Raw genomic sequence first — 25,544 nt, 5'->3', positions numbered from 1 at the left:
CCTGGGTCACTGCAAAGAGCGCCACCTAGCGCCAAATTAAGCACATACTTTTTCAGTGCCTCGCGAAAAATTAAATCTGATAACATTAATTTAAATTTGCTCATATAAATGACACAAATGTAGGCTCAAAATCTGCTGCTGAGAAGAAAAAAAAATCACAAGTAAATTCATTTTCTGCTGTGTTTGAAGCAATTCACTTTGCTGTAATGTTTTTCCAGTTAAATTGTTTTGTAATGAACTTCCAGTTAAAAGTTTCACTATAGACCTTGCCAATAAATTCTGGACAGCTGCCAAGTTTAATCACAGCAGCATAATGACTAGCCTAGGCACCTTTCAAAAAAAAAAAAAACATTTTTTTGTTGCCTGGAACTGGAAGTTACCTTTGCTGACGCAAAATGAAAGGTTTGTGCTCATCATCCAAGACCAACCTTGTTTTCCTTGCACATTATTTATCTTTAGATTACCATTAAAGAAATATGTGGTTTGTATAATCTGACATTTTGTATTGTGTAACGTTGTAACGTATGTCTTTCCTTATGTGCACTATACTGACACCCCCCCCCCCCCCCCCCCAATAGACCAAACAAAGCCACTAAGGAATCAGTCTGAGGAAAAAATGGTGACCAGTTGTGAAATAATGTGCATCATCATTTATTTGAGTTCAAAATCCTAGCTTCCAAAACAGGTATGTGGTTAAAGGAAATCATTTCCTGTACAGTTAAGGTCAGCAAGGTCAAGTTAGGTACAGTGCTATTTGAAAGAGACCATCTTGAGGTGAGATGACTGAATGGTGTGCTCCTAGGATGGTGATTCTGGTGATCGTGCTACATTCTCGCATTTTCCTTCCACTCGGCCTAAAATGGGGTTAACTTATCCACGTGACCCTTACGAGGTTCTGGACTCGAGGCCATGCACACACAAGTAAGTTCAATCGAAGTCAGTGGGGAAAATGTGTCTGAGAAGGAAAAACTGGACGCACTTTTATCGTGGTGAGCCACAGCTCATCTTCTTACTGTACTCCAAACAAAAGCTGACAGGATTAGTTTACGTTAAGCTACATCCTTAATGGATACTCCCAGTTCTGAACCTCTTCTACAAGCACAAACTGTGCACAAGTTATCTCTGGGACACCAGCAGACATTACGCGGACTCTAACCCATCACTGTTACACATCTTGATAAAGAAAACTCAAGGCTAACAAGTTTATCAGAACCCAACCAGACTCAATAATACAAAACAAAAAGAGAACCATAAAGGAAGATGATCGATGACGTGACTGTATGCACCCCGCAGGTAAACCTGTTGGTAGTGGTTTCTGCAGCTTTATAATGCACTATTGTTAAATAAATGTATATACTTTGATATATATATTTATATATATATATATAATATATATACACAAACTCATGAGAAAAACTTAAAAGTCTTAGCTTTATTATGGTTTGTTTTAGAACCATGATAATGGTTTGAGACAAAAAGGGTAAATGCAAACAAAAAAAACAAAAAGAAAAAAAAAAAAATCAAATCGGGTCTCCTTTTTTTCCTCTCCAAACTGCTTTTTTGTTTGTTCTCATTGGTAGTAGTGATGCTGAATTCAGGTGATTTGGACAGATCCCTTAATGATGATTAGCAGGCCAGACACAGGTGACGCAGTCCTTAGACAGCCCGTCCACCCTGTTTCTCCCTCATCCAGGCGTGGATCCTCTCCTTCAGTTCAGGCACTGCAGAATTAACATAAGATTGTGAGGAACATGAAAATATTAGCCTTGACTCCCAACTATAAGTGCTTTGCTTCTGCGCTCGATATCAACTACCTCAAACAGAAATGCTTCATCAATGGTGGGGTTACCAATGGTGGGGTTACCTGACTCCAGCATGTTCTCTGTGAGGGGCTGCCTGTTGAAGGGGTCAGTGGGGGAGTTGAGCAGGTGGCGCAAGATGATGGATCTGTCCATGATGTTCCCCGAAGGCAGCATCACAGGGTCAGTCATCAGCGTGTCCATCAGAGGATCTGTTGCAACAAAGTCACGGACATTTTACAGAGAATTAAGACACAAGTGTTACACTAAAAATCAGAGATTTAGAAGCAGCAGCGGCAGTACTTTGACTTCAGTGAATCTTACTGACTTTATTTCCATTTGTTTTTTAGGCTTGCTCATTGGGTTAGGAGAGGGGTCAGTATTACATTGTTGGGCACATATCGATTATCATGTGACATCTCTATCATACGTTTGTGTGCATGTCTTGGTTTGTGTAAAAGCCTGCCATATGTCCAAGCTAAGGAAAAAAAAAAAAAAAAAAGACATTTCATATGACAGGGTTATTGGTGCACCTATCCAAACACTAATAAAGTTTCTCATAAAGTCTGATTTAAAGCATTTGATAAAATGGGTTCTGTGTTGAAATGCCACAAGGTTGTTACAGTACGACTTTGGTGCTACAAAAATAAAACCTGTCGTGGGAGATTTTAACTACTCAGACAGCTGATACTCAAGCCTCCTGTATGGCACACTCCCATCAACTGTGGTGGGCTGGCTGGCATATCTGGGAATCAAAGGAGGCATGCAGACGACATTCTCTTTCAAGATTATATTAAGTCTGTGGTTACTCGATAGCCCTCGCACTAAGCTGTCTAGATGACCAATATGAGCTGCAAAATCCACTGCATATGTCTGGAATTCAATAGCAGAAGAGGCAGCTAAAGATCCCATCTGCCACTCACTGACCTGGGGTCACATCAAAACTTTGTTTTCCTTTTACACAATGCCAATATTATTTAAAAACTACATTGGTAGACCTAGAAAGATATTTGTTGATACTTTTAGAAGCAGCTCAATATAACATGTAACTTCAGTTATTTTCAATATGGATATTATTCGAGGATCTCGATACATTAATTTGAACTGATCGAGCTGTCCAAAGTGTCAAAATAGACTATCTGGAGTATTTTTGATTTTTTGATATGTGATTTATACCAGACAGCCATCTGTACTTTCTAATGGCACTGATTTAATAATATAGCACATGTGAAGTGGGATGCTACTACAGAGGCTGTAGGAAAGATGATCCACTTTACCATTACTGGATAACCAGATCCAAAAGTCCTAGTTGTGCTGTTTAAACACAATCTAGACAAGCACAGCCAGACAGACACACACACACACCCACACCCCCACCTTTGAACTCATCCGGTGCATCACTGTAGTCCATTTCAGACTGGGAGTTCTTGGCGACTATTTCCTCCACCTTCTCCGACAGCAGCTTGAATTTCTCGATGGCGATGGAGGACTTAATGCCAGCCTTCCTCATCTTTGAGATCACCTCTTCAAAGAGTTCACGACTGTATGACCTCTGCAAAGAATAACACATCTACGAGGTGAGTATTCAGTGCCTTACTGTCATCATGTCAAAGTCTTGAAATTTAAACTGTGTCCTTTTTTCGCAGGTTTTGTACACAACAAGCAACTGCTGGGCTCCTTACATGTACATTCTGAGGTAAATCTCTCCCAACGTCACAACAATAATTTATCATAATGTGGCTGGTATGTCACTGGCTTCATCATTGAAAATAATCTCTTTGTTATTTAAACTAATCAGAAATTATCAACATTTTGTACTCAATATTTAAATGTTACATAGTGGATTGAACATTTGACTTAAGGCTGGGTAAAATAATTTCCCACATTCTCCACATACAGTAGAGAAATCATGCAAATTGGCATGGCAATACAGTCAAAACAGATGATTTAACATGACCTTTAGCCTTTTCTTGTGATGACTGCACCGCTAAAGCGTTGTACTGCTAGAAAATACTGAAATTTAAATGCAGATTAAAGTCAGAGTATCATCCCCAGTGCCAACCTGGTCATCTGCAATAGCTTTAGCAAAGCGAGCGCAGTCTAGCTGCAGGTAGATGTCTGTCAGCTGGTCTAGGAGCTTCTTGGGCTCAAAGCCATACTTCTCTGGATTCTCCACCTTCAGGTCCCGACACTTGGGCCCGCACAACTGCTGAAGGTTAAAGTTTAGCATGGCAGCTAAACGAGGCCCCAGCTCCTGTGTGAAGAAGGCGCTTCTGTTTAGAAAAGCATGTCTGGAGCAAAATGTCGGACAATGCTTCCTTTACTGTACAACTGAGAATAAATCTCTGGTATAGAATACAATCAAGTACAAATTACAAAATGTCCAGTGGCAACAGTGACACTCACAGGCCTGAGGAAAGGCTTCTGGACCTGCTTGGTGAGGATGTGGAACATTTCAACTGTTTCGGTGGCCAGGGCCAGATAGGAGCGAGACACCCGCTCATCCTGAGTCAGCTGGGACTGACGGCTCTGCTGCTGCTCCTGAAAGTTTGCAAAAAATGAATAAAACACACAGATACATACATACATAAGCCATACTATTCAATGACACTAGCCTTCTTCCTGTTTTCACAGCTCAGCACAGCAGTAAATAAAGTGGTGATAAAACATGACCTCTGATGCAGTTTGTGTCTCTGAAATAAATACAAAACCCTAGAAATCTGAGCACTGACCCTAGGCAGCTGCTCCCACTGCTCTTTATTCTTCATCTCCTCCTGAACTTCGTGAATACGCTTCAGGGACTCAAGGCTCTCATCTAGCAAGAAGGTGGTGTCATTAATCAGCATGTTGATGTAGCGCACGAACTGCTTGCCAGAGCTGGTGGGGAAGGAGGACAGAAGAACATGTGAGACTGGAAATTTCACACAGCCATAGTCTCAAAACTGCGTTTTTTTAAATGGGGGAGGGGACCAAAAAAAAAAGAAACCCACACATGACCACTACTGTTTTTGTCAACAGAAAACTCACTTGAACTCCTCCATGAAGGTTCCATGGTGGGCAATGTTTTGCCAAAGACTCTTGAAGATAGTGCTGATATGGTACCGTATAGTGAACTTATCATAGAACTCACTGGTAGCACCGGTGTGCTCAACATCTGACCAGAGGGGGCAAAGAGTTTAGTGAACTTTTTGAAAGTATCGCAGCTTACAGTCAAAGAACATGTACCAGTTACCAGTTAACATCAGCAGAGAACTGGAGAAGACATAAAACTCACCAGTGTAAAACTTCATGAGAGCAGGGACCAGGTGTTTGACGGACAACGGGTGGTTCTCCATCATTTCAGAGAATCGCTGAGTACGAGGCTGAACAGCAGGGTTGGTGACAAACAGCACCTCCACCAACTTGGCGATAAGGTAGGGGTTCCTGATGTAGTTCTGACTGCAGATGAACACCACCAAGAAGGTGACAATGTCCTGAACACATGGCTCATATAAAACCTGGGGTGAGTACCTGGGAGAAAGGAAGGGATAGCGGTTCACAAATTATTTTGCTTTAGCTTCGTTTTCAAAGAACAAAATTCCTTGTAAATTATGGATTCTCACTCACACACACACACACACACACACACACACACACACACACACACACACACACACACACACACACACACACACACACACACACACACACACACACACACACACACCATTTGATATCAAAAATTTTCCTAATTTTTTTTTACTGGTTCCTTTCTCTTAACATTTTATTAACCCCCACCACCACCCACAGAACAGTCATTAATACACGATGATGATAGAGGAGAGGACTTACTGCACAACAAAAAGCAGAAACTCTGCCACATCTTCAACGTAAAACTCGGGCAGAGCAGCAAAGCTCTTGGGAATCTCAGGGTTCAGAGGCAGGTTAATGCTGTTATAGGGAGGGAAGAACAAACATATTCCATCTTGATTTATAATATACTCTAAAGTGAAACCAGGGCAAACAGCAAAGACTGGAGAAAGAAAAACAAAACAAAACAAAACAAACAAAACATCAACATTGTGATGCAGCTGTTTCTCTGACAACAATATCAAAACAAACGGCAAAACGGTGCATCAGTAGGGAGATGACTAACTTGGGGTAGGCAGGGTCCACCATGCGAAGAATGAGCTGAATGACTGTGCTGTAAAACTGCAGACATCTGCGGAGCAGGTTCTCATCCAGAAGGCCCACATCAGCACAAGCTTTGGCTCGCACCAGTTTCTGTCACACACAATAACGATCACCTCTGTAAATATGCTCCGTGATAGAATCCTGCATGTGTCGGCAAACGTGTGTCTTCCAAATATACCCAACCGTAAACTGCTGAGAGCATTTGCACATTTCTACATTGAAACTGGTGCTCGATGACTGATCATTAAGTGAATCTAAGACAGTGGGAGCATCTACAATTATGTAAAACTGACCTTGAGCTGGGTTTTGCAGCGTTTGAGCATCTCTCTGTGTCGACTTGCCAGGGGAGAATCTTTCCACTGGTTCTCACTGTTTTTAAGCTCCTCTACAGTCCTAAAAGATAAAAATAACAGTATTAAGACACACACACACACACACACACACACACACACACACACACACACACACACACACACACACACACACACACACACACACACACACTGAATATGCTATGATTATTCATGTAGATGTGTAAACGTATACCTGTTGAGTTCGCGGATGGCTCGTAATCTGCGGATGTAGCGCCGGCAGCCAGGCAGGATGGATAAGTGGTGGGTGTGAAGCGTCAAAAAGAAACACTCGGTGGGAAACTTGGGTTCTGTGAACTTGGTGGGGTCTTTGTCTATGAATATTCACAGATGAAATTTAATATTATAAAGAAAAATATCAGCCTTAGGTTATCACTGTTATACTAATATGTTCATAGTTTAACTGATTTCAAAATTAGCAACAGTACAGTATGTGTTGAGTCACAAGCAACAAAGTTTGTGTCAACTTACGTAGTTCAGACAGCCAGGTTTTGAGCTCTTCCATGGTGGCTTTAAGACGAGTCTCCTCGAGGCTGACAGCAAGGCGACACCGTGGATGGAAAATATAGTAGGGGTCCACTGTCTCCAACTTGATCTTCATACTCAGCTGTTGCAGCACCCATAAGAAGTTGAGCATGAAACCATCTGTCGAAACCAGCTTGTCATCAGTCTGAAAGAAAGGAGAAATTGTTTAGAACAATTAAAAAAAAAAAAAAAAAACCCCCAAGGAAGAGTGATTAAGAATGTCTTATAAAATTATACTTTTAACACTGTTTCTCATTGTCCAAATCTGGTAACCTCTGAAACATTTTAATCAGCTCTGCTGACTGTAAAATGATTGACTTGTGCAACTTTACCTGCATCTGAGCTTTCTTCACATTGTAGTTGACTAGAGCTGCCATGTAATTAAGAGCCAACTCCCGCGTTTCACTGTTTAGCAGGATGTTGTGGAGAACTTTGAACATGTCACCCTGTTAAAAATAAATAAATATCAATAAACTGGATTAATCTACACTTCAGCAAAAAACAGCGGTTTAAAAAAAAAACAACAACAACAATATGAAGCAGAGACATACCCTTGCCGACTCCAGGTAGTGCTGCAGTGACTGGCTGACGACTCGCGTGTTCTCCATGGTGATGGCTGGGCCAGAGAAATATTTGTCTCCAACTTTGGTCTAAATAAAAAAAAAAAAAAAAGAAGCCTTCAGTCATCAGTTGGTACTTTTGACAGTTTTTTATACGAGGTTTGCGTTACTTCCCTACAGCCTGATGCCATTCAGTTATGTTAAGTACACTGCTTAAAAAAAAAAATGAAAGGAACACTTTGAAAATGCATTAGATCTGAATGGGGTAAGGGGCAATCATGCTGGATATCCATACTGATATGGGTAATGTGTTAAGAATGAAAGGAAGCCCCGTCGTTTGATGGAAATGAATATTATCAGCCTGCAGAGGGCTGAATTCAAAGACTCCCCAAAAATCCAAGTGAATAAATGATACGGCAGGCTAGTCCATTTTGCCGAAATTTCATTGCAGCAACTCAAAATGGTACTCAGCAGCTTGTATGCATGCCTGACAACATCGGGACATGCTCCTAATGAGATGACGGATGGTGTCCTGAGAGATCTCCTCCCAGATCTGGAGCAGAGCATCACTGAGCTCCTGGACAGTCTGAGGTGCAACCTGGCGCTGTCGAATGGACTGAAGCATAATGTCCCAGAGCCGTTCTACTGGATTTAGGTCAGGCAAGCGTGAGGGCCAATCAGTGGTATACATTCCTTCATCCTCCAGGAACTGCCTGCATACTCTTGCCACATGAAGCTGAGCACCAGGAGGAACCCAAAACGCACTGCACCAGCGTAGGATCTGACAATGGGTCCCAGGATTTCATCCCGATACCTAATGGCAGTCAGGGTGCTGTTGCCTAGACTGTGGAAGTCTGTGATCCCCTCCATAGATATATACCTTACCGGACCATCACTGACCCACCACCAAACCAGTCATGCTGAACAATGTTACAGGAAGCACAACGGTCTCAATGGCTTCTCCAGACCCTTTCACGTCTGTCACATGTGCTTAGGGTGAACTTGCTCTCATCGGTAAAAAAGCACAGGGTGCCAGCAGTGGACCTGGCAACTCTGGTATTCGATGGCAAATGCCAATGTCACTGGCCTCCACCTATAAAACCATTCCTGTTTTGGGGGTGGTCTCATTGTTGCCCCTCTAGTGCTCCTGTTGCTCATTTCATTAACACCAAAGCAGCTGATTAACAACCCCTCTGCTACTTAACTGACCAGATCAATATCCCAGATGTTTAAATGACTCGATGCTATAGTCTGATTAAAAAGTGTTCCTTTAATTTTTTGTTATCAGTGTATTTAACTAATTACACAAAGCTATGGGCAGCATGACTCACATCATCCTCAGCAAACACAGAGAGGCTGAAAAAGGATCCCAGGTAGGACAATCTCTGGATCTCTCTGCCACAACCAGGGCTCAGAGGTTTGGGACACCACAAAGGCAGTGATGTTACCTGCAAAGCAGCATCATTACACAGACACATATTACACAAACCTTGATTTAACACATTTTATTGGCTAGTGTGATTAATAACCCTGGTATATTAAAAGACAATATACCTTCATCAACAACAACAACAACAACAACGGTAACTCATAACTCATTTTAACTGTGTCTTTTTTGACCACAGGGGAATTTTGTCTTGTCCTTTTTCAATGTAACAGGAAAATGTCTCACAGCCCAAAATAGGCGGAGTTCATATCTTCATGATATGACAAAGTTATGAACAAAGACAACAGCTACATTTGGCAAGAAACTTAATTCCAATTAACCAAAAGCTTTCAGAATACACGGCAAAAAAGGACCCAAGGATCAACACTCAGTTTAATGTAACTGATGTCTAATCACAGCGAAGCTTTGGCTTTGCATCAGTATACTTACCAAATTGCACACTGGGTGAGTCTTTCCAAACTTAATTTCACAAAGCTCAGCTAATGCCTGTAAAAACAAAAACAGATGTGAGTCACGCATAACTTATCAGAAGCAGATTAGAATCCAACGCATGTGAACGATATTTAAATTACAATGACGTGGCTGTAGCTCAGTAGGTAGAGCAGGTCACCTACTGATCGGAAGGTCAGGGGTTCGATTCCTGGCTACTCCAGGCTACATGCCAATGTATCCTTGGGCAAGATACTTAACCCCAAGTTGCTCTCCGACCGTTCCGTCGGAGTGTGAATGTGTGTGAATGTTATATAATTAAAAAGCACTTAGCTTAGTTAACATGGAAGTGCTTGTATGAATGGGTGTGCATGGGTAAATGTAAAAAACGTGTTGTATAAGCGCTTTGAGTGCTCTGACTGAGTAGAAAAGCGCTATATAAGAACTAGTCCATTAAATTACAATGACATTCTTAAAATAAATCACCAGATTAAAGTACTATTACTGAGACTGCTATCACGGATGGTGCGTAACAGCCACCGAACACTGTAAAGATATCAAGTAGATTAAACATATTTGGGAGAGAAAAAACGTTATTCATACCACATTTCTGCATACATGTGACACATATAGTGTAAGGTAAGATATACTTTGGGATATTCTTTAGTTATAGCAGTTAAAACAAAACAGAGGTTACTGGTGAGGTACTGAGGTTTCTCACTTGACATCATACGCATTGCTTGAGAGTTGTCCACCATATTGGACATGATACAACCACTGGTTCTTAGGGAAAGATTATTTCCAGTTGGCTTGCAGCGGCTGCTGGAGGTTTCTGGCTGACGCTGGGTGAAATCAGATGCAGAGCAGGTGCTGGACCAAAATCCCCCCTAGCGATTGTTTTGGCTGCTAGCAGATTGCCAAGGTTGCCTGAAGTTTTTCCATGTCTGTCTGCAAATGCTCGCCAACTACAAGCCGAGCAGCAGTACAACTTGAAAAATACCGTCAGCCGCCACTGTTACCCCTCAGCCTGCTGGCAGTAGGATAAGAAATGCTAAAATCATAAGAAATATAAACCACTGAGATTACTGTAACTTTCTGTGATTGGCATAAGAACTAAGTCGCTCCAGATTTTTAGTAGATGCATCTATGGTATAAATTTGAACATTCTAGGTCACATCGTTCTCGAGCTACTGTGTTCACAAAGTTGAAAGATGGCTGCCTGCCGGGGTGTGCAGCTTTTTAGACACGGATAAAAAGCGTGACGCAAACTGGAAATGAAGGTTTGCCTTAAAAGTAAAAGATGTGCCTCAGCCAACATTTTTCGTAAGGGATATAATATGTCTGGAGTTGTGTAAGAGTTGCATGGACATGTGCTTCATCCCATCCTGTATGATATATTCCCTACAGATTACTGTAGCTACATTCCTGAGGATGCAGATCAGGCCAGGACAACATCTCCTTACCATGAGGGGAAATTTAAAGTTGTCACTGTCGAAGGAACATTCTTTCACTGCAAGAGCCAAGCCATGGAGGATAGGAATGAAGATCTAAAAAAAGACAACAATAAAAAGCATGTTTCAGGGTAAGGCCAACAGTCAAAAGTGCAGTTTGACCTCAGAGAAACTTTCAAATGGTGCATTTTGCAAATCACTGTGAAGACGTTTAATTAGCTGCCCTAAACATGGTATCACTCCATTTTTATATTTATGTATGTGGACAAAGAGTTGGCAACATTTAGAAATAGCTGGATTCATTCGGCATGTAAACCTGTAACATAAATTAAAAAAAAATTTCCATCTGCAATATTTTACAGGACTGTTGTGATTCCAGGCGTCACCTCGACTAGTTGGAGCTAGCTGTTTAAATTTCAGTGCTGCATCTACAAGAGGAATGGGGACACTCCCTACTGAGCTGCACTCTCAGTTTGTGTTTTTGTAATTTATTATCATTTCTGGCTAAGCAAGATAAATGCAGAGAAGCACAGCGTGCGGATTCCACCTGGTACAGTCTGTCCCTACATGCTGGGTTGGTAAAGCTTCAGTGTGCAGACTTTCCTGTTCTATCTGTGCTGAACCTGATAATTAAAAAGTGGATATTCGCGCTCTGCTTAGTTGAGACCTTCTACAGACTGTATATGGCTGCATGAGATTATATCCAGTTGTTATGAAGTAATAGAATTTTACCTTTTCAACTGATTCGTGCCCATTAATTACAGTATAGATCATTTATGCAAACATAAGTAATCATGAGGTGCTCTCTAGCCAGTATCGTCTGCTGTGGGGAATAAACTTCCCCATCTCTCTCGCTCCTCTAACCCAGTGTGTGTGTGTGCAGAACTCCACCTAAACAGTTTCACTGTCTGTGCCACACAGTGTGAGCTATAGTGGACAGAAAGCATCATATTAAATGAGTGTGGCAGTAAATTGCACCACCGGTAAGGGGAAAAAAAAAAAGGATGGCTGTGCTTGTCACCTGTCTGAATACTTCATCCTCCTGGTGGGTAATGCGCACCAGCTCCTGAATAAAGCCATATGGAAGGTTCCGACACAGCATGTAAGGTACCAGCAGAGACTGTTGGAGAGGATTCCTACAAGTAGTAAACACACAGCAAATACAGAAATAAATAAATAAATGATGCATTTGGAGACGAGGTGAATGAGTAGTTGCTATGGATACTGAGAGGGAAAAGGAATAGGACATGCACAAATATGGTGAGAGCTTAAAAAAAATAAAATAAATTTAAAAATCCAGAGATTGTTAGAGTTAATGGATGGCTTTCTTACCGAGGCTGGGTCAGGGCACCCTGCAACACCAGGGCAACGTGGGAAATACACTGAGAGCGAATGTTACTGAGAAGCTGGCTGACATCTGGTTGGCTACACATCTGAGAAAGAAACAGAGAGAAGAGTGAGAATGGCTGCAGTGTGATTAAAAAAAAAAAAAATCATTGTGTTATGTGACGAGCAATAACTGCTGATTTCCAGACCTAACGCCTGCAGCTAGTCTAGAAAGCACAGCCTGGTCTCAGCACATTTTAAAACAATTTGGACACAAAGAACACATTAAAAAGAAGTTTAAACATAAGTGATGATTATGATCTCACAATCCAAATACTAAAAAGAAAAAAAAAACAACTCTTAAATGTGTGCTTTTTATCAGTAGGAGGAAAGAAAAATAAATCATCTACTATACTAGACTGCCATCTACCTTGGGAGCTTTCCTCTCCTCCATGCCAACACTGTCAAAACGCTCAATGAGGTAGTTCAGCATCTCTGTCTCTTTGCATGTTTCAATGGTGAAGCGGTCGCTGGCTGACTCGCAGGACATCCCCCCTCCACATGCCCCAAGACTACAAAACACAAAGACACAGATGCAGAGGCTCATCAAATATCAGCAAACATCACAACAGAAACAGGCGTACCGTTAGTATCAAACATTATAATGTGTAAATTGCTGACAAGCTTAAAATCAACTGTCCTGAAAAGTCCTGAAAGAAAAACTAAAGCGCATTAAAGGCAGCACTGCAAACTCTCAGTACTGGCATCTTGAAAAGAAAAATGTTTAGATGATATTACATTTCCAACGGCACATTCTTGAAATCTACATCAGGATTCAGCTTGTCATATCAACCTGACAAACGTGTTAAGAGCTCAAGTTGCCATTAGTGGTCAGCTGTAAGAGCATCAACTTTTACAAGAGTTGTTTCAGAGCACAACCAATTCTAGCAGGTAATAAAATGCAGGAAATGCAGAAACAGCAGTTCTGTCCTGATTTATAACTATTCCCAAAGCTACAAAAGAAAGCAATAAAAGCAATTATATTGTTAAATAACAATGTAACTTTGTTCATGCCAAATTTTTAGAGCCTGACTCGACCATTATTACCTATTTCCTGATATATCAGTATCTGCATTTGTAACAGCTGATAAATGATAACTGAAAACGCAAAGATGAGATGGGTGCCACTGAGGATTTGTTCATATTTGGGTGTAAAAAACAAAATTAGACCCATGTTCACTCTATTCAGGACCAAGCTTTGGTGGTGTAGATTCTAAAAACATTTAGTCCTGTAGGCTACAATCCAGATGAATGACAGCTGTGGGGACAAACTCACCTGAAGTGCAAGCTAAACTTCTGGAGCCATGAAGAACAACCAAAATACTGTTCTTTCAAATTTCTCTCCATCAGTTTCTCGAAGGCATATCATGGAAACATGCACCTCTGAGCAAGCACACGCATAATAAGCATGGCTGTCAACTGATTTCTGATAATTAGCCTCATTCAAGGAATGCGGTGAGGTGCAAAACCCTCAGGTTCCATAGTTAATACTTACCTCCACATTACACACACTAAAATTTATAGTTATGGAAATTAAGACTGTCTAATGACCAAAACACTCTTAAAGACGGTTTAATCTTTCACCACTCTCGCCTGGTGCTTTCGTGCACGGTTAGTGGCAAGCCTACTGGGCCCGCTGGAACATGCAGTAGAGCTCAACTCTGAGCAAGCGTGCACACACGCGCATTAACACACAACGCGCAGTGGTGTACCTGGACCCAAACTGAACCTGTGAAAAATCCTCCTCCTGCTCCTCCTCAGAATCTTCATCAGCACTGTCCTGAGACAGGTCAGAGAGGGCAAAAAACAGGAGCGAAAAGGGGCTGACAGGACGAGAGAAAAACAGGTGAAATGAGAGAAAGACTTGAAGAGAGGAGGATGATGCCCAAACATGAGGAGACAGACAGGCAGCAGTTTAAAAAAAAAAAAAAAAAAAAAGGGGATCCACACAGATGTAGAGGGGTAACGAGTTACAAGAAAAGAGGAATATGAGAAAGGGAGCACTGAGGAAACACCTACACAACTTGTCCATCAAAAGAGGCATAGGACACATCCTATTTGTTTGTGTTTATAGCCAAAACCCTATGAAGCCCTTATACAAAGGGCCATATCTTTTAATATTAAATGTTTGTACATATGAAATGTTTCATTATTTTTTAAATTGCCTAGATTTTCATTATCACTTTGTGATAGAAGTAGCATTTTTTGCTATTTCTCACAAGACTTTAAACATAGATACACTAAAGTGCTAATGACTTCCTCTAGCAAATAAATGTGTGGATGAGAACTGATTGCAGGAAAGTTAATGTAAGAAAAAGTTTAAAATAAAAGAGGCCCAGTGATGTAAATGAAACATCACTGGTTGAAATACATCACAAAGAGTTAAGATTTTAGTATGGTTGTTGCATGTGCACTCCACTCTGACATGCAGATGACAGATGAGATACCTAGACGGAGGCATCCTGGCAGCAAAGGCAGCCTGTCGGGCATTCAGTCGGGGAGAAGGAGGCACCATAGGAGAGGTTGTGGAGGAGGGATGGTTTCGAACCCTAGGGGAGGTCAAGGACAGAGACTGGGGGCAAGGTGATGGCACAGTAACTGGAGTGTTGGGAGGAACAGAGGGTCCTGCGGGGCTGGGAGAGGGTCCAGGGGAACTAAATCCTCTGTGACCTGGGCTCGTTTGGGATGGAGCCGCCCAGGGAGTGGTGACTGAGTAAGGGCGAAACCTTTGGGAAATGGGCATGGGGGCAGATGGGGCACTGAGGGAGTGCCTTGGAGTAGTGGAAGCAGGCGGGCTGGGGGGAACAACAAATTGTGGGGTAGGGGGTGTAGAAGGTACAACGGATGTAGTAGGGGTGAGAAGAGATGGGGAAGTCCTCTTGGCTGCATCCAAAGCCACTGGGTGAGGACTACCACAGCCATACAGACTGTGGATAACATTGATAAGACAGCATTGACAAAAATGATCTTAAAGCCTTAAAAACAGAAATGACTAAAGCATGATGAAAAAGACTGGGAAGAACACATGGCAGCATGATAATAAAGAAAATAGAAAACAGCAGCCTTGATACATGTCTGGGAGCTAGACTGTCTGAGTACTTAATGATTCCTGGCACTTGCCTGGACAGAGAGCTGGCTCCAAAGGATCCAGCGCTGGGGCCCATTGGGCTCCCACCTTGGCTTGAGGGCTGCACCAGCGTCAGACGGTGGTCGGGGGATTTGGCTGCTGCAATTGGCTGTGAGGTGGCTGTCAAGCTGGCGAAAGGGTTGTGGACACGTGACTGGGTGGACATCATTAAGACTTCCATCAGGATCTGGCTGATGAGGTCTTTGAAGTCAGCATATACTGCAGGAGAAAAAAGAAAATCAAAACTTAATAGTTTGGTTATGGAGTATAAAAAAAGTTTGCCTTACATTTTTTTATGGTGAGAGAGAAAGCTGTGGTTTAGTGGCATACCTTCTTTAGGGTTCTGGTGAAACTCTGTAGCCAGTGAAGGGAGAAAGATCACATCTCTATCTTGCTCCTTCCACGATATGCGGAGGATCTTACAAATGAGCTGCAGAGCCTGTTCTTCAGAGACATCTGAGTTTGCAGAAGTTTCCTAAGATGCAGGAAAAAAAAACAAAAAAAAACAAAAACAGTGAAGCCTTAATTATATAAACAAATTTTAAAAAGTCATTTACAGAGCACAGGCATTATGAACAAGCATTGCTGATTCTCGGTATACTTTTTATCTCGTGATCACTGTGGTTGAGCAAGAGACAGAGGTATGTATGAATGAACTGATTTAAAACAAAAATGAAACCAAGATTAGCATTTGTGGAAAGTCCCCAGTTACCTGTCTGCAAACACCCAGACACTCCTTTAATGTTTATCCATTTAGGACTTTTCTGATATCATGATTGGCATAATCAAAGTTCCAGGAGGAGTAATCTTCACCTCGGCTGCTTACCTTTTCGGTCAAGTTTCTTTTCTCCCTGCGGTCACTGTCCTCCACCTCCATGTTCTCTATCCCTGAGTCCACATCCACCTGGGACATGCTGGAATAAAAGAGAAACCACAGTTTTAATGACAGATAAATAATTACCCTCAAGCAAACTATATCATTATTCATACATGGTGCCATATTTATCTAAAATCTATCCACAGCCCTTTCGGTCTAAGCTGTGGAAAACTACATCATTTCACAGCTCCGTATATGGTGTATTTGGCAATCAAAACAGAAGCTGGGCAGAGCAATAGGCCATGAGAGCTCCTACCTCTTTTCACAGGAGGCAGGGTCGATATCCATGCTCTGCGATCGGGACAAACTCTGGGACTGAGTCTCAAGGCTATTGGAGGGGGAGCTGGAGAGTGAGCTCACACCCTCGCTGCTCTGACTACCATAAGCAACCCCTGAAAGAGCAAAACACCACAGGTGAATCTCTCTGAGCAACAATAAGGATCTTCAGGACAAACTGAAATAGGTTGTAAATTAGGTTTTGTTTTTCTGAGCAATGAACCAGAGGGGTGTCCTATGAAGGAAGTTCAACACAGCCAGGCTTTATTTGTGTTAGCTGACCCAACAAAATCTAAAACTCCAGTCAGAGATAAAGGGCATCATGACGTAGGTCATCAGCTTTCTCTGTTTAGTTTAGGCTTTCTGCTCCAAGCTCTGTGTGCGCTCACGTGAAAACAGGCGTTTCACACATCTTGTGACTCTTCTGCACAAAATGATTCCTATGACTGCAGCCACTGATGTTATCAGATGATAACGATGAAAAAATGGTGATCAAAATCCATTAAAAAAACCCACAAAAATCTAACAGTAAAATGCAACACTGTTGTAAAATAAGATGAGCGAATAATGCTGGAGAAAATTGTTAATCTTGGGATTTAGCGCAGAGTGGTAAAATAAACATCTTCAAGTTAATTATTTTAACACTGAGTGCGCTCTCAGTGCTGCTGTAATTTCTAATTGTGACAACAGCACATTAGAGCTTTGAAACTTTAACCTGGACACATTTTAACATTATATGTTGCTGTTCCATAGCTTAACGTGGAAATCCCTTTAGTTTGTCAGCTGATCAAAATAAGGAATTAGCAGCAGATTAGATTCAAGTATAATAACATTTATACATTTTCTGCATCACCAAATTAATACAAGCACATTCCAGTGAGAATGAGATGCACAATTTAAGCCGCTTTAACTTTACAGCTGGGTATCACTGGGTGGTTTTAGTGAAGTAAGGTTTAACAAGTTGCACACATAAAACCTACTATCTGCCCCCCAGAATCTATAATGCACTTATAACACACTGTAAATAAAGTCAGCAGTGAAAACATGGCGCTTCCAGCTGACTGTAACCCAAAACTCTGAACATAGCCTGCTCCTGACCAGGTTGTGTGTTCAGTGGAGCTTTTAGAGCCACTTTTGTGACACTGAACACTGACATTAGACTTGACATAGCTAGCTAACCCATTAATCCCGCTTTGTAGTACACCCCTCAGATGAGCTAAAGTTTGCAGGAATAAAGATAGACAGACAGACAGATAGATAAAAATAAAAACACTGTACATTTTAAATCATTTGTACTTGAACCCTGTGCAGGGTTGAATTTTAGTCTTTCCTGTTTTATTGTTTTTCTGTAATCTTTTTATTGCTTTCACAGTATAAACAGTCACAACATACAGTGCTAACATTAGCACTGCTGCAGTCAAACCAGCACAGTAAGGACGGTAAGGAAATTAAATTGAAACGAGAGAGCAGGTGGATCCGGGTCACTCATATCAAACAGTCGCTCAAAAACCAAACATCAGTCATGTTTACTCTTCACTTTCAGCTGGCTTTTGTACAGGAAGAGAACAGCGTAAACACAGGGTTGCATGCTTTTGGAAAGGTCCTTGAATAATTTTACACATTAAATTTTATTTTCTCTGATGTATTAGTTGAAAAATATTTTTATACGAAAGAATAAACTAATCAAATGCCTCGGAAGTGGACTGACAAAGGCATTTAATCTTAAGGCTGGGTGTTGTGATAAAGGAGAAACTCCTAAATTTGCTACGTGAGCAAACAGACTAAAAGCTTCAACATGTGCAGTGAATACATCTATACATGACTGACATGTGATGACATGAAAACATCAAGACATGAGCTGCCTCTGTGAGGCAGAGAAACAGGGCTCAATGTGCAGATAAAGCTCCCGGTTTTTGGCAGCACTGAAAAATTATTTGATAGAAAACATTTTTTACAGCTGCTGAAATGAATGTTAATATATTTAGCAAGCCAAGAAATAGCAGGTTTAAGGCTACTACTGTAAGAGTTCTTATTTATATTTCATATATCAGATTTAGTTTTTATAGAACAAAGTGTTTACAGTCTTTATTGTTGTGATTTCTGCTACTGTAGTCATAGCTGTTGCTACTGAAGGTGATGTTTAATGCTGGAAATAAGGCACCATACAAAGATGTGACATGATTAAGCAACCATGTACAGTCTTAGAATTACTGTCAGAGCTATTGCTTAGAGAAGAACCAACTGGTAAGCCAAACTGGGTTAGCAAAGGTTTAGATTGGAGTTTTTAAGTTGTTTATTAACTACTGCAGACAGGTAGAGAGAAATCTAAGAGGATCTTTCTCCGAATGAAGGGCTACAATTAACAGTTCTTTCCTAGTTATACAATAAACAACAACTTTACCCTACTGACTCCAGATACAATAAACATTAATATGTTACTGTGCAGGTAAAGCTTGCCAAAGGGCCACTTTTTTTTTCTTAATAAATCACTTAAAATGTAATACTGGGCCTAAAAGTAAGATGCTTAAATCAACATGGCTATGTATACCAACAAACAATGCCAGGAAAACTGTTGCTGTATCCATACATGGCTTCCTGCTGCATTTTCTGCCGTGCATGGGTCAAGGCTCACTTCTACCTTTGTACTGCAGGGCAGGGCTTACCCTTCGTTCAAGCAGGGACACTGTTTATGACAACAAAGGGCTCCTAATTTTGTCTTTGTTACTAAGGGTTCATGAGTGATTCATACTATTCAAACACCAATATCCCAAATATGAAGATCCCTTTCAGTATTACCTTTAAATAACTGTTTTTCTGTCAAAACTCACAAAGAAAATATATCACCGGCTCATCAGGGTGGTTCAGAAGTATTAATTTTAAAAAACTGAACTGCAAACATCAGCTCTTTAGTGGCAAAATATAGAGGTGATCTGTAATATTAAATCTAAATAGCAATTTTTAATCTTAACTGCAGCTTGCCAGAGCGTGTCTTCATTTCTCACCAGAGGTGCCCATAGGGGATGTGGCAGGGGTACCACTGTGGACATTGAGACCCAGTGATTGAGAGGCAGCTGGTGGCACGGGTTGGGGTGCAGCACCTGAGGGTCCAGGGAGGGGTCCAGGCGGAGTCTCTCTCTGTGGGGATGTCAGGGGTGTGCTGAGAGGGGTGTTAGGCTGGGACGTCTGTCCTCCTGCCAGTCGTGCCAGTCTCCTTCTGCGAATCTTGAATGAGCAGATACATACAGTCAACCCTGTAGCCCTTAATAATATTAGATCAAGACTGCTGAAAGGCTTAAACGGGTTAGTGATAAACCCTTTTATATATATAAAATACCTGAACAAAGTAATAAAAGGCAAATGATACATTTATTGCCAACAAAAGGCAGAAAATTGGGGCAGACATCCGCTTTATTGTACGTTTTAAAGTCATACTTTTTGGAAAACATTGCAAATATGGTCAGATGCGGAAACCAATCGTCGCAGCTCAGACGATGAGCTACGTTAAGGCTAAATTATCTGCACACTCGGCTGAGCGTTAATCGAGCAGCTGAAAGTGATGACAGAGAATAAACTGCAACATGCTGTTTGTGGTTTAACATAAATAGCTCAATGGCCATGCATCGGCCCACGGCCGATTGCACAATGGTGGCCCGGTGTGTGTATGTGTTTTTATGCTGAGTCGTCTCGCAGGCTAATTTCTGACTGTCAGCTAGACCGCCGAGAGCAGGCATGAGAAATCAGAACAATGAGAAGAATTTAAAACCTTTCGGGCAAAACATAACACCGAAAAATATCTGCCAGACACAAATGGCTCACTATATTTTACGAGAATTATTGTTTTATATAAAAGCACTGTTCTCCTGCTTATAGCATTACGTTAGCTACTTTCATTTAGCCAGCAGCTCCGGCTAAATAAAACACGGCCCACATACAGCCTCTGGTTCCTTCACTTCTTAAATTTATCAATTCACCCAAACATTTAGCTTATGCGTTCAAACTACGTGACACCATTTGTTTGTCCTAGCGCACTTGGAGGTTTTGTCACCAATTTATTTTCTTTCATCAGCTAGCTTTGTAGCACCTCAGCTAGTAGCAGTAAGATCCCAAAGCAGAGGTAAAGAAAGATATTTCAAACTGTAAATTATAACGTCAGCAACATAAATTCATTTCAATTCTGGGTGTAAGCGTTTATCCGTGTTGTCACCTTACCTCATCTGCGCTCAACTCCTCCATCATCCCAGCTAAATTAGCTAGCTATTTCACTTTCCGCCGCTTTAATGTGCCAGCCAGAGCCAGCTAGCTAGCTTGTATTAGATCTAAATATGCATAGTCTAACTCGTTCAACAAATATGTGTCAAGTCTTTTTGATTGTCTTTAAGATACAAAAAACGACACCAGTATACGGAGGATGGCGAGATATAGTTCCTCCAAAAAAAGTCTGCTGTTTGCTGGTTTTTTAGCAAGAATGAAACAAAAAGAAAAGTAGCTAGCTATTATACGTCAAAATACAACAGCGGCCATTTTGGTTCTAGTACACGTCACGTGACTAAAGGGGCTGCTGGAGGTGGGGGTGTGTGGCTTCGACGTGTCGCACAGATAATGGACTTTTCACCTGCTGTGTAAGTATGTAGCTCTGTTTTAGGACCTCGGATTATCACTGAGGTTACAGTTATCCCATAAAACACATCAAACTGAGCATGCGTGAACCACGGGAAGTCAGAGGGGTGCAAGGGCACCGCAAAGACTTGGATTAAGTACCAATCGCAGGACTGTAAAAATGCTTACAATATGCAGTATAAGCTTATACATTTTATTTTAATTCCCATTTATTATACCACAGTTCCAGGCACATTACATGTGTTACAGGGCAGACAGCGAGTCATATGAACTGGACAGATAAGATAAGATAAGATAAGATAAGATAAGATAAGATAAGATAAGATAAGATAAGATAAAACTTTAATGATGCCACAACGGGGAAATTTGTGCATTACAGCAGTTCATTACAAAGAAAAATGAAAAGGATGAGTAAAAACAAATGAACTAAAATAGAATAGAATAGAAAAACTATTCACATATACATAAGCACTATATACATAAAATATATATCAATGTCAATACACACATATACATATACACGCATGTACACACACATCAAAACACTATATACAGATATCAAAACATTATATATATTTGTAGCCGGTAAGGTACACAGCATATAGGCAACCAGCTTTGATAGGGGAGCACTGACGTCAAGTCGGTTTGCTATTGCATAAATAAAAATAAAAAATTTAAACAACCACCTCGAAGATCGGTGGATCGATCTCTGACTATACTCCAAACTGTGTGCCGAAGTATCCTTCGGCAGGACACTGAACCATGAGCTGCCCCTGATGCATCTTGAAGGTGACTTATAGTAAGAACGCGCTCTGCGTGCTCAAGTGAGTAGAAAGATGCCATTTACCATTTATGTACACAATTCATAATAATAAACATAAATGCATAATACTGAACATGAATGCGGAGTACACTCATAGAGAAATGCAGCCACAGTTATACAAGTCCAAAAATATCTGTCTTAGAGTGCAGGGCCTTGAGAACTTGAAAAAAGAGGGCAGCTGGACTTCTTTAGGTTTGTGAAGATGTTTCATCTCATCCAAGAGATTTCTTCAGTTCGAAAAATGGTGGAGAGTCCCAGGTGTGTGGGGGGCGACGGGAGGAGGGGAGGTGAAGGAGCACAGGGGTACCTAATCAGCGTTGTGCCTCTGTTATTGATCATATCATATGCACAGCTGTTAAATACAGAAAATGCCAACTAGAGAAATAATTACCAAAGCCCCCCCCCCCCCCCCCCCCCCCTTGTGCGGGGGCCCCTATGCATATAGTACATACCCACTTTTTGTGCCACTGGCCTGTGAAAGGGTATTTCTAAAGCAGGCGAAATCGTTTCAAACAAAAGAAACCGCCGCCTGAAGCCCAGCACTGTGGCAAAGCTGTTATTTCTAAATAAAAACGGACCCTAGTGAGCCCAGTTACAAACCAAGTAACACAATCACGTCAGTAACATCACAACTCTCTCCCCAATTTATTTCCACTTTCCCTCTTGACCCAACATTGTATCATAAAGACAGACACCATATTAGTTAGTTCAGGATTTATTTATTACCGTCACAAAAATCATTTATTCTGTTCAGAGCTGCACGCACCAAGCATTGTTGTGATTATAATCAGTCTGCGTGTTTTACACTGACTGTCCACTTGATGGCGGAGGTAGAACCAATGAAGCACCGTGAAGCTTCGACCCATTGGTTCACTGATTGAATGGAAAGCTTCAATGCTTCATGAAGCTTCATCTCACTATCACTACATAACGCGCCTTTAAATGTTAATCCACTTAAACCGATAAGTTTATTTAACCGATAAGTTTATTTTACCAGGTTCAGGCGTGGAAACGTGAATAAACCGTTGATTTTTTACTGGTTTACTGGGAGGAGGTGGGGACGGGACTGTGGCCCGGATGTATTTATGAGTGTTGCGACGCACTTCCTGTAACTGACAAAAATAAGAGCTGGTTTTACTGATTTCTTTATTTTAGAAGTTTCCACGGCTGCTTATTTTTCATTCATCTTACATCTATTTTATTTTTTCCCTGTTGGCAGGAAAATCACTAATTTTCTGCACTTTTAATGGTTTTTTGTTTTTAAGAAAATGGATGGATGATAGATATGGAAACAAATGCACGAATTACTGTAAGGAGGTTATTAATGTTGCAAAAAGCTGACTTAAACTTTACAATAATTAGCATTAAAATGTCAGTGCTTTATTTTTTATGTTTTTTGCAAAGAGTTGCTAAGACTGTTCGTCTTTTGTTAATCTTCCACGTTGTTTATCATGAAAACGGCGCATTTTACAGGAAATGAACAGTTTTGTTTGAATTTTTGCATGCACAGCATGTAAAACTCCTGCAGGCATCTTGGAATGAAGAGTTAGAAAAACTGAAAGCTGAATGTGTTACTGCTGACAGAAAAAACAAAACTGTGACAAACTGACACAGATTCAGGGATTTCTTTGGGCTCCAGTCCAGCTTCATTTCATCTTCGGGGATTTGAAGAGACTGAAAGACCAGAGCTTGCACGCCACACGCACAAAGATCAGCATATTTAGAAAAGCAATCATTGATTTTACATGTGAAGTTTTTTTTTTTTAATTTTTTTAAATAGATCGCAGGACTGACATATGTAGTGACATATATATATTTTACAAGAAAAAAAGATATATTATGTCACTGCTGTGACGTAGGAATCGGCAGTGGGTCGGATCCAGCTGGCAGGGGACCCACTGAGTCTCATCCGGCGCCTTCATCACCGCTGTCAGCAGCTGGATGCAGGAGTCCTGCAGCTCATCGTTGACGATCACATGATCAAAGAACTGCCAGTAGTTTGACTCGATCTTCCGGACTGCTTCCTCCGTCTCCTGGAAGTCTTCCTGATGAAGGAAATCAAAAATCATCCTTCCTCTAGCTTACACTGAGTTTTTGCTTGATTTTTTTTTTTTTGTTAATTTTTGTTTGTCTGTTGAGTTGCCTAGGCAACACACTAATATGTCAGTCCTTGACTCCTTAAATTAGCCATCAGGTCTTCCTCTGTGTGTGAAAAACTGAATTAATTAAAGGCAGAAATCTATAAAACGAGGCCAACTTCAGCTTAAGGTAGCCTCTTCTTACCTTCCTCCACAATGCTCACTTTATTAGCGTGGGGAAGAACAGACACACACACTACACACACACACACACACACACACACACACACACACACACAAAATCCCTTGAAACCTGTCCTGTACAGACTTCCAGTTTGATTCTACACAATATAGCAAAGATCCCAAATGGATAGTGTTAAATAAACTTATATTCTCTTAAACTTGAAAGTTTTCTAAACTCCCATTGTTGCATCATGATTGATATTAATATGACAAAGAATCTGTCCAAATGTGGTTGGGCAAACAGAAGTTATTTTTATAGATGTAAAAGAAAAGATGTTGAAGCTGAAGCATTTCTTGAAGTTTATGAGCTGCTTGTGTAAGCTTTCCTGAAGTTCTCTGGTAGAGATGGTCTTCCTATTGGCAATTTAGCATGTCCTACAAAATAAAAGACTATTATTTAAGTAGGTTTGTTGGAAGTTTTATTTTGAAAGAAAAACATATTCCCTGCAAGTCTCTGACATTCCGTTTGCACTCAGTTGTGTTTGATGTGCCTCCATTCATTTGCAAATGGAATGGAGATTCAAGTCACTGAACACATTAACCATTGTGAGTCATAATGTCAGTCTATAAACAGGTGCATTCTGTTTGCTCAGTGTGCTTCAGAACTGTGAACCCTTGAAAGGAGGAACACACAACGAGCTGGCTGTGAAAGCAAACGCAAGAGACACGCAGAAAAATGCAAGAAAGCACCAACTCCAGCATGCAAAGAACAAAACCCTTCTCCAGAAGAAATCATGTCAATGGACATCGGCAGACCCATGACAAGAAGCATGTTCAAGAAGCTTCAAACTGCCAACTCAAACCCTGGAGAAATGAACCCTGGGCCAGGTGTAGGGACTCCATCGGGCGCTGTCGGGCACAAGGCAAGAATGCGCAGTGGAACCCAAAGCCCAGCAAAGAAACCCTGGACCCAGCAAAAGACTTGGCATCATCAGGCCAATGCCAACTTGAGAACCAATGATGGCAGACCTCCCTGCAACGACAAAGAGGAGATCGCTAGCCTGAAAGCCCCAACTGCAGCAGTCTCTGCACATGCAGCAAAGTAGTCACTACAAAATGGTAGCTGCAAACCACAAAGCTGCAAATTACAAGGCCCAGTTGGATGGGTTAAGCTGCAGTTGAAATGCTGCAGAGAAAATGCTGAGAACACAATTCAAGTTCTCCAGCACAGCTGGAAGAGGCTCGCAGGAACAGACCCCGAGTCTTACCCGGAGGAGAACTTCAGAGCTCAGCTGAGTGAAGCTCCTACCGAAGGCCCTGCTAAGACTCCCATGACTGGTGAACCGGATGTTTCCTGTGATGCACTGGAGGAACTGAGCAGCCACCATGCTGCAGAGCTGTGTGTGGAGGCTTCACCGCAAA

The 25,544-nt window shown here is 41.3% G+C and overlaps 1 protein-coding gene across 2 annotated transcripts; it reads right to left on the bottom strand.

The window, feature by feature from the left end:
• Nucleotides 1-635: 635 nt before the first annotated feature.
• Nucleotides 636-20,970, bottom strand: ube4b (ubiquitination factor E4B, UFD2 homolog (S. cerevisiae)). Of its 2 annotated transcripts, XM_030733719.1 has the most exons (29): nt 20,631-20,970; nt 19,424-19,643; nt 16,402-16,537; nt 16,095-16,182; nt 15,599-15,743; nt 15,262-15,487; nt 14,589-15,068; nt 13,854-13,964; nt 12,512-12,653; nt 12,088-12,188; nt 11,777-11,891; nt 10,768-10,851; nt 9,305-9,361; nt 8,760-8,876; nt 7,420-7,518; nt 7,201-7,314; nt 6,815-7,013; nt 6,519-6,657; nt 6,266-6,365; nt 5,935-6,062; nt 5,631-5,729; nt 5,074-5,309; nt 4,827-4,953; nt 4,532-4,676; nt 4,206-4,340; nt 3,862-4,053; nt 3,177-3,351; nt 1,865-2,011; nt 636-1,721 (listed from the first exon to the last, which is right to left on the bottom strand). In XM_030733719.1, the coding sequence occupies exons 1-29, from the start codon at nt 20,655-20,657 to the stop codon at nt 1,657-1,659; spliced, it is 4,149 nt and encodes a 1,382-aa protein (XP_030589579.1). In that variant the 5' UTR covers nt 20,658-20,970; the 3' UTR covers nt 636-1,656. The 2 variants fall into 2 exon arrangements, with proteins under 2 accessions (XP_030589579.1, XP_030589580.1); XM_030733720.1 differs by lacking the exons at nt 13,854-13,964; nt 14,589-15,068 and having other exon boundaries at nt 1,580-1,721.
• Between the last annotated feature and the right edge of the window lie 4,574 nt (nt 20,971-25,544).

This window comes from Archocentrus centrarchus, chromosome 7 (genome assembly GCF_007364275.1).
Source record: "Archocentrus centrarchus isolate MPI-CPG fArcCen1 chromosome 7, fArcCen1, whole genome shotgun sequence".
NCBI lineage: Eukaryota > Metazoa > Chordata > Actinopteri > Cichliformes > Cichlidae > Archocentrus > Archocentrus centrarchus.
This window is presented reverse-complemented; position numbering and strand designations above follow the sequence as displayed.

Bases quoted from the DNA above. Each gene is read 5' to 3' on its own strand.
- ube4b (XM_030733719.1), bottom strand. From the start codon at position 20,657: ATGATGGAGGAGTTGAGCGCAGATGAG. The intron at 12,189-12,511 runs GTAGATGGCAGT...TTTCTTTCTCAG, and splicing joins AGGAGAGGAAAGCTCCCAAG to ATGTGTAGCCAACCAGATGT. The intron at 4,677-4,826 runs GTGAGTTTTCTG...CTTCCCCACCAG, and splicing joins ACCTTCATGGAGGAGTTCAA to CTCTGGCAAGCAGTTCGTGC.